Consider the following 17,031-nt stretch of genomic DNA (forward strand, 5'->3'; position numbering starts at 1 on the left):
CTTCTTTCTTCTTATAACCCGTTTTCCAACACTCTCCTTGCCCCGGCATCGTGCACGAGTGCTGGTTTCTTCGGACTTTTTACTCTCCGTTCTTCGACTTACTCTTTCTCCTCTTCGATCTGTTTCTCCTACTCGCAGCGAGTTTCTTTCTTCTTTCATAGGTCGGTTTTCTTACGCATTGGATCGCGCGTAGCCGTAAACGTAGCCGTTCCTGCTGCGGTTCTATCGTACGTAGCAAGTGACGAGCGAGCTGTTTGTCCATTGAGACGCGCTGCATCGCCGCCGATACACCCACGCATCTATATCTGGCGCATAAATCTAGCTGCGTGGGAGTGCAGCCATCCGGGGGACGACGTATACGGGCAAAATCCATTCATGGACGTAGGACGCGGGCTGGGAAGCGCGAGTATACGCGAGTATGACGTGGCGTTTTATAAGGCGGTAAAACGCGCCGTAATCAGCAGAAACCTTGAGAGAGAAGCACGCCGGGCCCGATATATAATGGGCGGCGCGACCAATCAACATTCTGCTGCAAATCTCCCGCTTGTGTAATTTTTGACGCGAGCACATAGGGCTTCGATGACTCGAGCACGAAGGGAGAAACAGCGATTCTTTGGGGATCGCGAAGAAACGAATCGAGGCAACGGGGCTCGCCTTTCGTTCGTCACGGTGTTAGTCATCGCTTCCGATCGTTATCGTTCCACGGAATCGCCGTTCTCCAAACGTAATCACCCAGGGGATGATTTATCGTCGGCTATTATCGTGGGTAAATGGAGGCGCGTTTGACGAGAAGTAGGATTTAGATTTTGAGTAAATTATGCGCGAAATTGGCGAAATAGAGCGCGTGTAACTTTGTGTACACTATACGCGTTATAATAGTCGTCGAACTAGATTCGATGACGCGTAAATAATTCCACGTTCCGTTTAGCTTCCCGCTAATCATCGTTTCTTTGTTTTTTCCTTGCGACCGTTTCGCTTGTGTTTCACTTTGTCTTCTAATTCACTTCCGACGATTCAACGTTTCAAACGTTTCACAGTTTCCTCGTGTACTTTCTACAATTCTTATTTTATCGATGAATTACGCTTTTTAGCACGACAGGATACATATGTCGTGTGACGAGAACAGCGATACAGCTATGATGGACAAGAGAAGGCAGATTTGTGGTGGAACTACTTTCTCAAGAAATCCGTTTGATCTGTTTCAGGCGAGGTGATTGGCCAGCGGTTCCTGGGAAACGAGAGCCACGTGGAGCACTTCAAGCTCCTAGAGCGCGCGACCACTTCTATCCTGATTGGCGCCAGGTAATTGTTACGTGATTCGATTCTTTACCGATCGTTGCTGCTGTTGGCGCGCCACGCCGCCAAGGGTCAGCAGATGGTCATCGGCTATATTCCCGTCGTTCGATCCGGGTTCCCGTCGAGTCACTCCCTCGATTACGCGGCACCAAGCCCGATGACGCGGTTCCACCCTCGCACAACCCCTTGTGACGTGTCCTCTTTCATTTTACATGAGTCGTATTCCCTTGGATCGATCCGACCCGACCACCACCGGTCTTTTTCATATGAAATAAATTGCTTTCAATTACCGACACGAGGGAATAGAACGGAAAAAACGCGAGGCAATTGTCGAGGTGTACCGTGATCGTCTCCTTTCTACCTTGCTTTCTTCCTACTTACCACCTGTTCTGTCTTGCATTCTTCGTCGTTCGTCGAGTCTTTAACCCTTTTGCAACTGTGAACGAGATCGTTTTCGCGAAACAGTGTAGCGAAGCGCTTTGTTTCCGACGAATAAACCTTAACGGTTAAAAGCGAAGTCAATTGTCGTCGCGTGGGTTGACTCGAGAAAGTAATTATAAGTAATCGAGTTAGGAAATTCCGTAATTTTAAAATTGTCGCAGTGAAGATATTTAGAAGAAGATAAAACAGCACTGGATTATATATTTTAATAATTATCACGTCGTTGTGGGTACTGTTGTTCTGCTGGGAGGTAGCTTGACTCAATTAGATCTCGAGCTTATTAACGTTTATCAGAATATAATTGCGTTATGTTAATAAAATGCAATCACGTGGGCGATATTTCAGAGCGTAAATTTTAAAGCGTTTCTTAAATTAATATGTAAATCGATTGAAATTGAATTAAATCGAATTAAAATTAATCAAGTTAATTTATCATGCATTATATATTGTAATAAGATTCGCGTGGAATTTTAAATAAATATTAATATAATAATAAATTCAGTAATACCAATCAATTTCCTTTGATCCTTATTTTTAATTTTTCCGTAAATTTCAAAAGATACCGGTAATTATATCAGAAATTTCGCAGAACTTTAAATATCGAAATTTTTTACAATCACAAAAGCTCAAGGTGTTTTGCGATAAATGTTCGCGGTAAAGGAAAAGTGTGTATTCGGTGAATATGAAAAGGATATGCATACGTGTATAAGCGGAATAAAAGCGATATAATCGATTATATCGAACCTCTAGTACGACCAGTAACTGGCAAGATGAGAAGCGCAAAAGTACCTATGAAAGAAAAGAGAAAGAAAAAGCGAAGAAGAAAATCGTAAATCGTAATGGCCGCACCGAAGACCACTGAATTTCGGCAGACTATATTTTACGTTTTCGAGTTTCACCGTTGATGTATTTCCTCGCTATGGACCACCGTATTTCGCTGCTTTTAACGCGTCCTTAACGCTTTTCTAGTGTGAATATTTTTCACTTTAAAGATTAAGGTCTGTCGAACAAACGGTGAAAAGCACAAAATAAAAGGAAGATCGAATTTTCCAAGACTAAATTTTTAAGTTTCGAATTGCATGCTTTTTACTCTCTTGAATACGACCCTTCTCTTGATCCCATTAATCTCTTTCTAGTTTTAACATCTTTCTTGTCTCTATCGTCTGTTTAAAAACTTCAGCTTTTTTTCAGTTTTGATTCGTGGAAAAATATAAAGGAAAACTGCTTTTCAAGGACGTAACGTTCCTCTAAACTCATTAAAGATATTAGCCTTCGTATAACCTCGAGAATGACAGATGAAATTAACGCGTTGTTCCGTGCGAGAGGTAAAATAAAATTCTTTTTTTAAACAGACGAAAGATGTGTTTATGAAGAGATAGAAACTGAAGACTGGCAAGTCTCCGTTAAGATCGCCTCTCTAATAACTTCAATGGTGAGAGTGAAAAGAAAAGAAAATGCGAGAGGCAATTATCCTAGCGACCTCGAGTTTTATCAGCGCAATGCTGGCCAATTGTCTTTAAAATAGACGTTGTATTATCCGTGATAGTCGTTGCATCTCGTAATTGTGGATTTTTCCGAACGACGCGACGACGATGTCACAGAGTCAAATTAGCAATAGAAAAACCAACGAGGTCTAACGAACATTCCACAGGCCATCGAAACAACAACGTAGAGAGTGTTGCAGTGTCAGAAAACAGTAATAGCATGGCCACCTCTGACTTGGGCCCTGTGACACCTTCGGCGACACCCTCTTCATAAGAGCCAAACCCATGGTATATAAACCCTCCCAAAATCAGCTCTCCAAACACTCTCTTCTAACATTCTTAACACATTGCGTACGGCGCTCCCAGGGCCCGCACATTTTTGAACAGTCATGCACACTGATCCAGAAACAACAGCCACATAACTACAAGAGCACATCACAAAAATAGAAAAATGGCTACGAGATAAACAAATAAAGGCAAAGCCCAGTAAATGCAAGCATATTACATTTACACTAAGAAAACGGAAACCACCAAATATTCAATTGAATGGCACGCACATAACGCAAAGAAGGTAAGTTAAATACCTAGGACTCCACTTAGACACACAACTTACATGGCAGCAACGTACTAAATCAATTATAGACAACATACATCACCGGTATATACATCAGCTCTTGACATTCTCTGTTATAGTTTTGAACCGTCGCTCTATTCGATTCATACGATAAATTTTCCTACTATATCTAAAGTTCAATTCTTTACCTTATTTGTGAAACGTTCGAACTGCGACGCGAGGAGATCACTGGTGATCTGTCAATTTCGTGATTTCTTGTGTCTCTTACGCGACACTGCCACAGATGCACAACTATAGGCAAAATTCACTGCAGTGGCACCGACAGTTTTTTGCGAATATCTCGGAATCTGAAACCGAGCGATGGTTACATACAAAGGTATAAAATATAATAATAAATATATAAAGTAATAAATATAAAAAGGTTATATAAATATATATATAATAAATATATAAAGGTTGTCCAAAATGTTGATTTCTACAGTATGTTAAAAGATTATTGAAGTCGGCGAGAATGGTATGATTCCGAACATTACGCAAATTTTTAGCTCATGGCATATTTAACCCCAATAAATCAATTTCATGATTTCATGTGTCTCCTACGTGACATCGACGACGATGCTACAATACGTTTCTAATAGAACGTAACGCGTGATTTCGATGTGTGGCAGTATCGAACGCTACAGATGTAATAACGAGTCGATATCAGCTTGCGTAGCGTACGATTCAAGGTTTGCAATTTAGAGCCGCGAACGATTGGTATGGCAGTTGAGCGAATAAATCACGCTCGGTAGTTAGTCGTTGTTATAATGTAACAGTTATTACTACGGTGTACGTTGGATAATTTGCTCGGCTAACCGATGTAACAATAATAACAAGCCGGACGCTTTGCCTTGTTAACTATCGTAGAGGCCATTGTGAGGAGGTGGTACAGAAACTTGGATTGCAAGTCTTTGTTTTTCCAAACAATTCCATATCGATCTAGATTAGCTCGAAATTTTCTAGTGCAAGCTTCGTTTGAACTTTTCCTTTCGCGATTACCGCGTGTCTTGGTGATTTCAATGGTAGAAAGTTGGAGCTTGTGAATAGGGCACAGATATGATAATGCTCATTATATTTTAATGTATCGTTGTTTCATGAGAAACGAGATCACGGTGTCTGCTGGCGTTCGTATCTGATCGTTTGGGAATCATATTCAAAGGATTTCATCTCTCGTGGAAATTTCTATTAACTTCGTATCTTTTCAAACGTTGGAAAGCGAAACTGTGATCGCGCCAAGGAGGCGTTTTCAGAAACGCAACGTTTGCTTGGAAGAAGTTGTTAATCGACGCGGTAACGTGCTTTTTCTTTTTGTGCTTTCGTTATAGAGTCACTACGCGTGCATTCAGCGTTGCGTTTTATCTCCAACGACCACGGAATTGGATTGCAGAAAGAGAAAGAAAAGATACGAAGTAGCGATGTTATACCCGTAAATCGATTCTCTTTGATCACGTTGCAAACTTGCATACATGTTCTTACGAAGATTTAAACTCGTTCTAAGCTGTCGGATCTAACTGTCGGTTAGTAGAAAATTATTCGAAGCAAACAAATTTGCGGCCGCAACGCAGTCATAAAATATCAGTCGGTGCTGCTGTTTTAGTATCGTATTATATTAGTATTATTATTAAATATTTAACGCAAATAGGATAGTGTGGGGAAAACGGTTAAATTTACCAAATAAATCTGATTATGTGTGATTTCGTTAGCAAACGAGAAAGTTACAATAACAAGAAACCAAGATAACTGAGGACTATTTGAAGACGCGATCTTTATCGTCCATAATCCAAAAAATAATAAAAGATAGAGATAAAGAGAAGACAATTTAGTAAATGATATTTGATATTAAACGCGTGATTGCTTGGAACGAATGCATTCAATTACGTGTTAATTATTCGGCTAATCGTATTGATATCGTGCAACAATAACCACGGTGTGCATAAGCACGTGCATTGTCCAAGTAACGTAAATTTTTGTGTCGCTGTTATTTTCATTCGGATTGAATGACTTTATTTTTCCGTTGTAGTTCGAGTATCGTGTGGCGTTTTCAGATAAAGCGATGCTTTTGTCTCGCTGATATATAGTTCGAAATTGCACCGGTGTTAACTTCAAAATAACTTTTATTTTTCCACCCAACGTGTATTTTTTCTCCAGTTTCCGTGCGACCATCTTTCAGTACTGCGATCGCAATTAATAACGGGAACATCTACATCGCGTTTAACACGAGATTATAAATGTAATAATTTTAACACTTTGACCAACCACGGTTTCTCCCGTGACGCCACGGTGGTCATTGATCAACTTCTTACAATTGTAAAAATTGAATGAAAATGAACAGTTAGGGTATTTTGAATATAACCGATAAATAGAAGGTACTTTGAAATAAAAAGTGCCCCATTGAACAATTAAACATTTTTATTGGAACATCAATAAAAAGAAAGAGAACAAATCTTGCATCTAACAGTGCACTGTGTTAAAACACTTTAAACATAAATGTGGCTCATCAATACAATCTGGACAATAGCTGGTCACCTGTTTGGTACGATTCTTAGCCATTTTTGATCCTAACTGTTTAACATTTTTTTTGTAACACTCTCTGCAAAATTTTCGTGCCAGGTACGCTTGCCCTTCTTTCTTCTGCATTTCGTGTCACAATCTTTGTCGAATAAGTATATTTAACGGCTCTGGTGAATGGCACTGTATATGGTGCATTGCGAGTGCCATTCTAAAATCTGATACCTTGATTTTTGTTTTTGTTGCTTGTTTATAGAGTATCATCGCGTTTGAAATTGATATATTTAACAATAACTCTAAAGTTAATTTTATTTACTACTTGAGGGTTCTTCTATGTGGTGTAGAATATGATACCATTTGATCTGATAAATCTACAGCACATTTTCCTCTGTTGTAATCTACCACTACCATTGGTTTATCACAAACATAATTTTCTTTGCGGACCTCTATCATTTCAGTCTAATATCTTCTACACGCTTCAACAATATATTTTGCACGTTTTGCTTAAAACAAAATAACGTATGCGAATGGTTTGTCGAAATAAACGAAGCTTCGTTATAATATGTCGTTATCAACTGTTACCAAGGCGCCACGGTGGTCACCCGTGATCACCAATGAGATAAACGGTCCATTGGGGAAGAATGTCGTTTTACATCATCAATCTATTATTATTTTGCCATTATATGCTTTGAATAATAAAAATACTCCCGTGGAACTGTGAGCGAAACGTGTGATTTCGACGTGGCAGTCAAAGTGTTAAAAGATAAATGTGGTGATCATTGGACGTTATTACCTGTCATCCGTTTTCAATCTATCGAAACATAATTTCTAAATCATCTTTTCGATGGAACTAAGACTACTGAATTAGTTAGTATTATCTTATTACACATTCAATTTTTGAACTAATCTTATTCGTCGAAAAATATTCTCTCGTTGCACACTTCGTACTAATCTCTCTAAAGTAATAAAAACAAGTGAGTTGCAAAAATCTGGAGATTGGCCGAGCGATTAGACCATTAAGGAAAAGTGGCAAGCAACTTTGTCGTTGCGATTAAATAAACTAATTGCAGTGAAACGCGGCTAAACGAAGTTTCCAAGTTGCGTTACGTGTGACATATTAAAGGCGATGCATTAGGGCTGGCTTAATACCTGTTCTAACTTAATATCGAACTTAATTAATTTAGCTTGAAACTTATCGCCTCGCGTCTAATACAAACACGTTTGATTGAAAATCAAAACGTCAAAGATAAAGCACTTACATTTTTAATTCGATTGAAAAGTCAATTTATCTTGCCCGCGCTGTTCAATGCTGTTCCAAAATGGTCTTCAACTTGATAGGACATTCATATTTCAAGATAATATCCTCTTCAAAGAACTTATCTGGATTGCACTTTAGGTAGATGTTCAAATAGCAATCTTAAGCAAGATTGGGACGAGGAAGGGATTAATATTTTGTAAATTTATGGCCTATGGCGTTTTATGACTATACAGACACGTGCAAACGTTCTGTCTCTCTGTGTATCAGCAGCAGTCAGTCAAACAACAGCAAACTAAGTATTTGCGCCTCGGTAGAAAAAGATATAGGACATGATCGAATCAAAGATGATTCATATTTCTCGTATCATAAACGACGTGACATGACACGATTCTTTTATTATTCATCAACATTCCTGTTGTGCAAATGTTCTTAGAAATAAGAGCTCCGCTTCTTCTCTCTTTCGGTGTTTAATATTTCAGCGATTCGTAATTCGAACACTTAACCGGAGCAATTTTTTCAAAAGTAAACACTCTTTCTTTACTAAGGCAAAAATCTATACTTTCCTATGATAATTCGATAATCTATGAAAATCCTCGAAACACTCTCGATCCAAGATTTCGGACAAATGTGGAAAGGAAAGGACAAATCGAGGGATTACGCCGAGGTCAAAAGTTTATTCCCGTTTCATGAGAAGCATCCCAGCGCTTTTACTCGATTTTCAACCGTTGTTGTTCCATCAGGTTGATCGTAATTACTAATGTTTATCCCGCGTCCAACTCGAGATCGTTCGAGGGCAAAAGAATGCGAGATACGAAGAGATTAGGCGAAAGATTTACGAGGCAAACACTTAACGTTACGTTTCATGTTTTTTCTCTGTTTCAGGAACGCCATTTACAACATAAGCCTGCACGACCTAACGGAGATCGTCGATCAGGTGAGTGAAATGTTTAAAAACTCGAAACTCGATAAAGAACGATCGAATGAATTTGGATTACGTTGCTCTTCTTGAAATTCGCGGGGGGCGGATGATCATCGCAAAAGCTTCGTAGAACGGTTTGTCAGAAACCAGAACAGATTCCCATTGCCAGATTCCAAATTACGGTTTTATCCGATTTATATGTAGCGAGTGTTTTTAGTACCGCGGAATAAATACGATCATCGTTATTCCTGCGCGACAAACGCGATCGATAGAACGTTATTCGCGTGGAATAACGTCCATCTACTCGCGTACTATCAACAATCGGAGCTTGGGAAAATTCGTTTCGACGAAGACTCGCTGATTTTCCTCGTTGAAAATGGACGAAGTTCGAGATTTTGACAAAGTTTACGATATAGGTACGGTGAGTCGCACGATTCATCGAACGTTTTCTTCAATCTTTCTGTTTGCAATTTTTCTATAACCATTAGATTCAGCTAGAGTCAAACGTACGATAATCATTTATTATTCACGTTATAGTACCACGTCAGAATAATTTACTTATAATTCTCAATGAGAATTGATTGTAAACTACTTCCAAATAAAAAAGAAAAATTTTTTCTATAAAAAAGGAAACGTTCCAACGATCGTGCGAGTTATTGTGTATCTTTGTAGAAGATCCTGGACATACAGAGCGGCAAACGATAAGCCGCGAAGCAAGCGATGGCACAGCCAACGCGAATTTTGCTACTTGCCGCTGTCTGTACGTCCACTGCCCAGGGCCAAAAAATTCCGCTCGGGAACATTGCGCGTTTCTACTCGTGGATGAAAATAGGGAAGAAAAGAGGGAAGAAGATAAAAATACTTGGGGACGGGCGAAAAGAGGGAGTTTCCTCCTTCCGCTAAAAAATGTAAAATTAGCCGAACAAGAGCGCGAATAGAATTTGCATGATAATAGGTGTTTTTCAAATTGCGCGTGTAATCCGAGCAACTGGAATTCCTTTGCAAAGAGCAAAGAACCGTTGATCGACTTTCGCCACGACTAGACTTTCTATCGTCTTTCTATCGGCTTATTTTACCGATTTCGCGCGTCCAATCGATCAAACCGAGTCTTGCCATGGCGGAGAACAAGTGGATCGTCGTAATGTCTCCTGTGGCCGCCTGAAATCGATGTAACACCCGCACGGGAGGTGAAATGGAAGCTGCAATCGCAAACTGGATATCGGTTCCGCAGCGAGAGTTGGCACGTGAGTTGCGAAACTGCTAAGGGAATCGAAGAAGTAGCTTGAGAGATAGAGAGATACATAGAAAAAAAAGGGAAGGATGGAAAGAAATCGATGCGACATGTTCGTTGGCCGTAAGATTCGGTCGTTTGGGAGAGAATGGTAAAAGTCAGCGAGTTCTTGAGCCACGATTCGTTTGCCTTTATAGCTCATTCGGTATATCGTGATCTCGAAACAGTTCGGAACGGCTCGATAGTTTCTTCGATCCGCTAAATTTAAACGTTACGAAAATAACACAGTCGACGACGTGGCTATTTGCTCATAACGGATCTCGTATGTGAACTCTGAAATCCAGCAAACATGTACTCGGTTTTATCAATAAACGAAATGTAAATTGATCCACTCCATCCGTCTTTCGATAATGATCGATTCGATACACTTAGCTTACGACCGCGAGCTTACGCGTCATCGTGCAGCTCGCTTGATAGAACGGTGACACATATTAATCGACGTTTCTATCCGTGGACCGTAGGCCTCGTGCACGCTGTAACAGATTGCAAGCGATTATTCTGATACCGGAGCCGCGAGATGCGCGCGTAAGCGTTCCACGATCCACGCAATTGAATTTACTTTCATTGATATGGACGATGGAAATCGGCGTGAAAGAAAGTAAAAAGGTTCTCTTTCTAAAATTTCTCAGACAATTTTTTCTTTGGCAATTAATTTATAATTTTGTTAGAAGATTTATGGAAACGTTTCGCTTCCTGTTTCAAGGTAGACACGAACGATTCGTAATTTCGCAAACATTCAACCGTATTTTTTACATTTTCGCCTTGTAATCTTCTAATAGTACTTTCTGCAATTTATAAAATTTTGCATGAATCATATTCCGAATCTTCTCGGAAAGAACGTCAAGTTAGTCGCGCAATCGAAGAATTTACCATTTTTCATCCATAATCGATGAATAGATAAAACAAAGAAAGAAATGAGATGAGCTGGGATATCTAATAATGAAATCTGCATAAAATTGACGATCTCGATGCTCGAAAACCATCTTGCGCGAGCGAAAATTACGATATCGAATTACCAAGAAGTGCTAATTAATATTTGAAAGCATAGCGCCAACTATAAACTGCTTCGTTTCCGATACGTTTGGGAATTGTACGTCGATTATATCATATTCTCCTATAATTCCTATAGGTCGACATTTTCATGGTACGCTTTAGATTTCGCGGTTACAGAAACAACTTCGTCTTGCAGAAATGGATTTCCAGATAAATTCACACCGTTCGAAATATCGACGCACCTTTCAATCTAATCTACTATTTGCGCAATCCTAAATTTACTTCGATACTTACTTGCTACGTCCGACCTATATTTCGAGAATTATTAGTTCGAAAGAGCAAAGACAGTGAATATTTTCGGTCGATTTTTAATCGACTTTTTATTCAGTGCGCGATCTTCAAGATGTCGATGCTATTTATTTAACACTTTTTATTAATTTCCGTCGTGCAAACGTATCATCCATTAGCGTGCAAGTGTTAAAAAAGCGTTGATCGACGTTGTTATTGATACCTGCCTCGGTTGTTTGACGACGACGAACGGTAATTGACACTTCCGTCTACGAGTTTCAATTACAATTATCCCTATCGTCGGATCAACTAACCGATCGATCGAATCATTTACGTTTCGTTCGAGCTGCTGTGTCAAGTCTATGATTGTCCTGCTTTTATGCGCGGCGATAAAACGAGTACGAGTATTTCGAGTACAATTATTTTGAGTAGACAGGTTAAAGCCGAGTGTGGCTCTTCAAATTTAATTCGATGCGACACTAGGGTTTGATCTTTCTGAGAGCTGATCATCTTTAACTCTACAACTACCACACACTTAGAACGACTATTTTTACAATTTTATTTTAAAATTCCGACTTCGTGTTACATTTCTTTTTCCGCAACGATGTAATTACTTTTGCAGCGATAACCAAAGCAATTATACAATTTTTTTTTTTTTTTTTGATAGAAATAACTTCGTCTTAAGTGCCGGCAGTTCTAGTGTTAAGTTACATGCGAAGCACCGACGATCAGCAGATTGAAATTATCCGAACTGTGATCGGCGACTCGAATACGATAGAAATACAAAACGTTACGATTTGTAGCCTTTTTCTTTAAGTTCTTCTACGTTTACGTTGCAGCTGCGCTGAACGACAAGATCGGCGATGAGCATGAACCGTAGAAATACATGGAATTGTTTTATAATAGAAGCATATAACGGAATTGCATGTGTTTCTATGGTTCGCTCTCATCGCCGCTCTTATCGTTCATCGCAGCTCCAACGTAAACGTACCCTAACTTCGATAAAAAGTCTGCCGCTAGATGAAGCGAGCCGGCCGTTGTAGGAAAAACGGGCAACGGTTCGTTCGTTCAATTTGTTCTTGCCGATGTAATATTTCATGGAACGACACCGACGATGTTGACATTGTTCTATGAAACATTGTGTAATATCTATCTACCCATACGCCTATATTCGACGCTATAAATGCCATTGGTTCTCTTCGCTTTCAAATTAACCGTTTTAGAGCCAGGGGTTTTTAACAATAGAACCGGTCAAATTGGCTGGTTTTACAATTTTATTTTAAAATTTCTACTATTATTTTTTTTTGGGGGGGGGGGAGAATTTCAATTCACAATCAATTCTCATTGAGAATTATAAGTAAATTGTTCTAGCGTGGTACTATATTTGATGGTCCTATGTTTGATTCCAGCTGAATCTAATGTTTAAATCTAGAGGGTATTGTCTTTTTAGCCTACAGATCTGATCCATCGGGTCAACTAATTATGTAACTAATGGGTTTTAGTGGTTGTTAACTCTTATGTTATATCTATTACTGAATTTGGATATTTCTTCTTTAACTGTAGGTATCTTAAGGTCGCGATGTATTTTTTCGTTGGTAACATACCAAGGTGCATATTTAAGGATCTTAGAGTTTTTGATTGGAATCGTTGAAGAATTTCTATGTTGGAATTACTCGCTGTTCCCCATAGTTGGATCCCATAGGATCCAAACAGGATTACAATTTCTGCTTCATGTTATATTTTTTTTCCGCAATGATGTAATGATTTTGGCTAAAAGAATAATATAATGAATAATAACATAATGAATTTTATTTTCTTTTTTATGTATTCAAACTGAAAATAATTTCGTATCAAGGCTACTTATACCAACACCAGTCAAAATGGCTAGTACTTGTCAAAGTGTAAAAGGGTTCTGCAATCTGTTTATCGAACCCTAATTAACCAGTTTCCTCGTTTTGTACAACTTGCCACACGTTTTTTAAATTTTTACCGCGTATCATTCATCAATTATCAGAAAAATTCCGGATTGATCGCTAGATCACTAAATGATAACACTAGAAATACCACAGCAGTCAAAATGATTGATTCTACAATTTTATAAATGTGCCAACCCTCATTTAGAGATCATAGTCCCAGATGGATTAATAATACGAAAAATGTACTACATAACACGGAATTGCTTCTGTAAGAAAGTAATAAATCAATAAATATAAAATATTCTATTATTATTATTTTTTAAACACCAGTCATTTTCACTGGTTTGATAGAAATAGCTTCGTGTTAACTATCGGTAGTTCTAGTGTTAAGAATCCGTGTCGGATTGTGCCATGCAGCGCGATAGCGCTTCGTTCATTCATTTGCGGGAAATGCCGATTCACTCTGCGATCGCGCTGTTCTTTTTTTCGTTTATGCAGGTGGTTTACGATTATTTGAAAAAAAAGTAATTGCGAGAGGAAACTCTGATACGACTCGCGACGAGCTACATTCGGAACCGAGCGCGTTGCGAATTGACGATCGTAATCAAACATCGCGACACAGTTCATCGCAGTACGTGAACAACGTGATCGCGCTGCGTGGCGCTAAAACTATTAAGGATGTTGGTATCCATCTTTCGTACAAAGGGATGGAAAAGTCGATCGAGTTACTACAGGAAGCTCGCCTTTGGGTATTTAACGTTCATCCGCTAACCACCCGAAATGGAGTCAACGTTTCGCGAGCAGCAAGGCGAGTTCACCCTTGTCTTTCTGGTTTCTCGTGTCTGCGTTTACAAACAATCGATTACAAGCAAAGTCCCTACGGCAGGTTTCTCCATTTGAATGGGCACACACAAAATTTCCTTTCCTTTTCAAAAATCTTATTCCAAGAAGTTGAAATAGCAGGCGGAGTCGTAACGTTGTGTTTCGTCGTAATGGAAACTAATACCACTAAAGAAGAATTATTTATTCCAAGTTGTGTGATAAAATAATCTTCCTTCTTCTTTCTAAATATCGATAGGAACATGATTGGGAAATTTGAGAAATTATTTGGACACTGGTAACATAAAAATGGTAACTGACAAAAAAAAAAAAAAAAAAAAAAAAAAGAAGGAATGGTAACAATAATAGAAACTGGTAACATGAAAATACATTCTTGTGTTTGTTCTATATTTCTTATATATTTTGTATCGCATTTTTGTCGTTTTCTTACAAGCATAACAAATATACAGATATTTATCCTCTTCTTTCTTCAATGCACGTTAACATTTGCTGATGTTTTTCCGTAACCGATTCTTTTCGTTCGTATGGAGTTTCTCTGCCAGAGTTCGGTATAAACTGTAAATTGCAAATAACGAGAGCGATCGCGAGGCCATTCGCGAAGACAATCTGATCGTCCAACAAAGTGACAGAATCGCGAGAATTCTCGATTCAGCTTAGCTACGTGACTCTGTTGTTCCGCCGATCTTCCGCGTTCCATGTCGCGTTACGCTGTGGGGAGAAATTTCTTTGGGAGAAGTCACCGCATCGAAGGCCCAACGAACAGATGCGGTACAGAACTGCCAGAAGATCGAAGGCAGAAAGAAGGAGAGAACGCGAGAAGAAGCGTTCGAAAGAACGTTGCCGAGAGATTCGATAATGAAAAATTAAACCAAGTGATAAAAAGTTAAACCAAGCAAGTTGCGCTGTTAATCGAGCTAATTAGACGAGAAAATCTTAATATCAGGTTAATATCGAACGCTTTTTACAGCGAAAGATCGCCTTGTATCGGTGTACGCCACTCTATTTCGAAGTTCGAGCAGATCCGTGAAACGAGTAATCTGTAAAGATTTTACATTACGTTACATGAAAACGAATTAAAGTATCATCGAATCTAATAAACGGTTCGCCGAAGATACGGTTTAGTTTCGAATTGACGCGATTAAAACGGAAGATAAACCGATTTTAAGGTATTCTTAGTTTCCTGAAATTTTAGCTTACTTTTGTTATCGCTGATAATTGACGTTGATGATGGATCATAATCGCCGAAATATATGTGCAGGATCACTTAGATTACATTTAGAATTGATATCAAAATAGATTCAGATTTATTTAATATGTGATTTACAAGATATTCGTCGATACACATTTGCACTCGTCTCAGCACTCTCTTTGTCTCACTATCTTCTTTACCAACAAAATAGTTGCGTTCTTCTGTCTTACGAAACGCTGTACACACACATATTTCACACATTCATACTCATATATGTGTGTCACTACTACACTATTAATCTAGTGTGGCACACAAAATTACACATATCTCAATAGTTATCAAAGGTAATCTACAGTTATTTATATTGTTGAAAGATTTTTCCTACCGATCGGATCGTTTCACTTTCACAGAACGAGAATGGATCTTTAAAAATGCGACGAACATTTCGAATAGATGTGGATGGTCGATAAAAGAAGCGCCGATGGACCCTGAGATAGGCAAGTGTCTTTCAGCCGAAGATAATTCGCTTGAAAATTGGTCGAGTATGCCAGAAGAGTCGTCGGCGTGGAAACGGTGGTGCGACAAACACGGAAACTTACTCGAAGTGAAAAAGATGCCGACGAGTCGAAGTCAGAAACGAGACGCTGCGGCGGAAGCTGGCACGGAGAAAGGAAACGCTGGCTGGAAACACCGGTTTGCCGTCGAGATCAGCGGACGACATGGTCTCGTGCTGTCTGCCGAGAGTCGAGAGAGAACGCTTTTTCGACGAACCGCAATTTCGCTGGTAGGCGCGGAACGTCGGTTGGCCAGGAACGACGTTGTTGACGTCGTAATCCCACAACGAAAGTTTTCCGCGGGGCTAATTGAGTCTAGCGACTCCTATCCCTCCACCCATCCTGGCCACGGCCTCCTTCTCTCCTCTCCTCTTCATCTTTTTCCTCTATCTGTGACTGGAGCTGCAAGTTTCGTGACTCGAGTGTTACCTCCGAACTCGACGGTGCATCGTTATTTCTGACGACAATGAGGCCGAGATAAGAGAAGGATCGGATCTTACCGCGACTCGTCCTCCGTGGCTGTCTCCTTTTTCCTCTTCTTCATGCTCTTAGTATTCTCTTTCTCTTTTTGCAACGCGGCTCTTCAGCTTGTTTCTTTTGGCAACAGCTACTGCTGCGGGCCGTTGCGACGACTCGATTCGGTTTAGAGGCATTTCGCGACGTTTTAAGATTTCCTGGAGACGGTGCTCTATTATTTAGATAAGGAAGATGTTGTTCTGCATGGAAATTATACCTCGGTATGGATAGCGTTGCAAGCAGAACTTTATTCCAGGAAAAGAATTCTTCTCCGAGGAATCGACGGTTAAGAAGATTACACTTATCGGTATATTGAATAATAATCAACTTTCAAATAGATTCGAATATTTATTAGATACTGGAAAAATAGCCCGTTATCGTGCTGTTTTCTTAACATTAGAGCTACCACACCAGTCAAATTGACAATTTTTATTTTAAAATTCCTACTTCATGTTATATTTTTTTCTGCAATGATTTTTTCTTCAACGACTTTCGCAACAATAACTAAAAGAATAATATAATGAATTTTATTTTCTTTTATGAATTCAAACCGAAAGAAATTTTGTATCAAGGCTACTTATATCAACAACAGTCAAAATGGCTGGTACTTGTCAAAGTGTAAAAGGATCCTGCAATCTGTCTATCAAACTCCAATTAACCAGTTTCCTCGTTTTGTACAACTTGCCATACGTTTTTAAAATTTTTACCGCGTATCATTCGATATGATGATATCAGATATTAGGAAAATTCCGGATCGATCGCTAGATTGCTAGATGCTAACCAGTCAAATTGATTGGTTTTACAATTTTATAAATGTGTCAATTCTCGTTTAGGAATCATGGTCGCAGATGGATTAATATACCAAAAATGTACTACATAACGTAGAATTCCTTTTGTGAGAAAGTAATAAATCAATAAATATAAA

At 39.1% G+C, this 17,031-nt stretch overlaps 1 protein-coding gene across 2 annotated transcripts in view; it reads left to right on the forward strand.

The window, feature by feature from the left end:
- LOC100647567 (semaphorin-1A) overlaps positions 1-17,031 on the forward strand; it is a 374,093-nt gene that overhangs the window by 143,136 nt on the left and 213,926 nt on the right. For both annotated transcript variants that reach the window (XM_012316166.3, XM_012316186.3), the window contains exons 3-4: positions 1,206-1,302; positions 8,483-8,534. In XM_012316166.3, coding sequence (XP_012171556.1) covers positions 1,206-1,302; positions 8,483-8,534 — 149 coding nt within the window. The remainder of the gene's footprint in view (positions 1-1,205; positions 1,303-8,482; positions 8,535-17,031) is intronic.

The sequence above is a fragment of the Bombus terrestris genome, chromosome 2 (assembly GCF_910591885.1).
Source record: "Bombus terrestris chromosome 2, iyBomTerr1.2, whole genome shotgun sequence".
In the NCBI taxonomy this organism is placed as follows: Eukaryota; Metazoa; Arthropoda; class Insecta; order Hymenoptera; family Apidae; genus Bombus; species Bombus terrestris.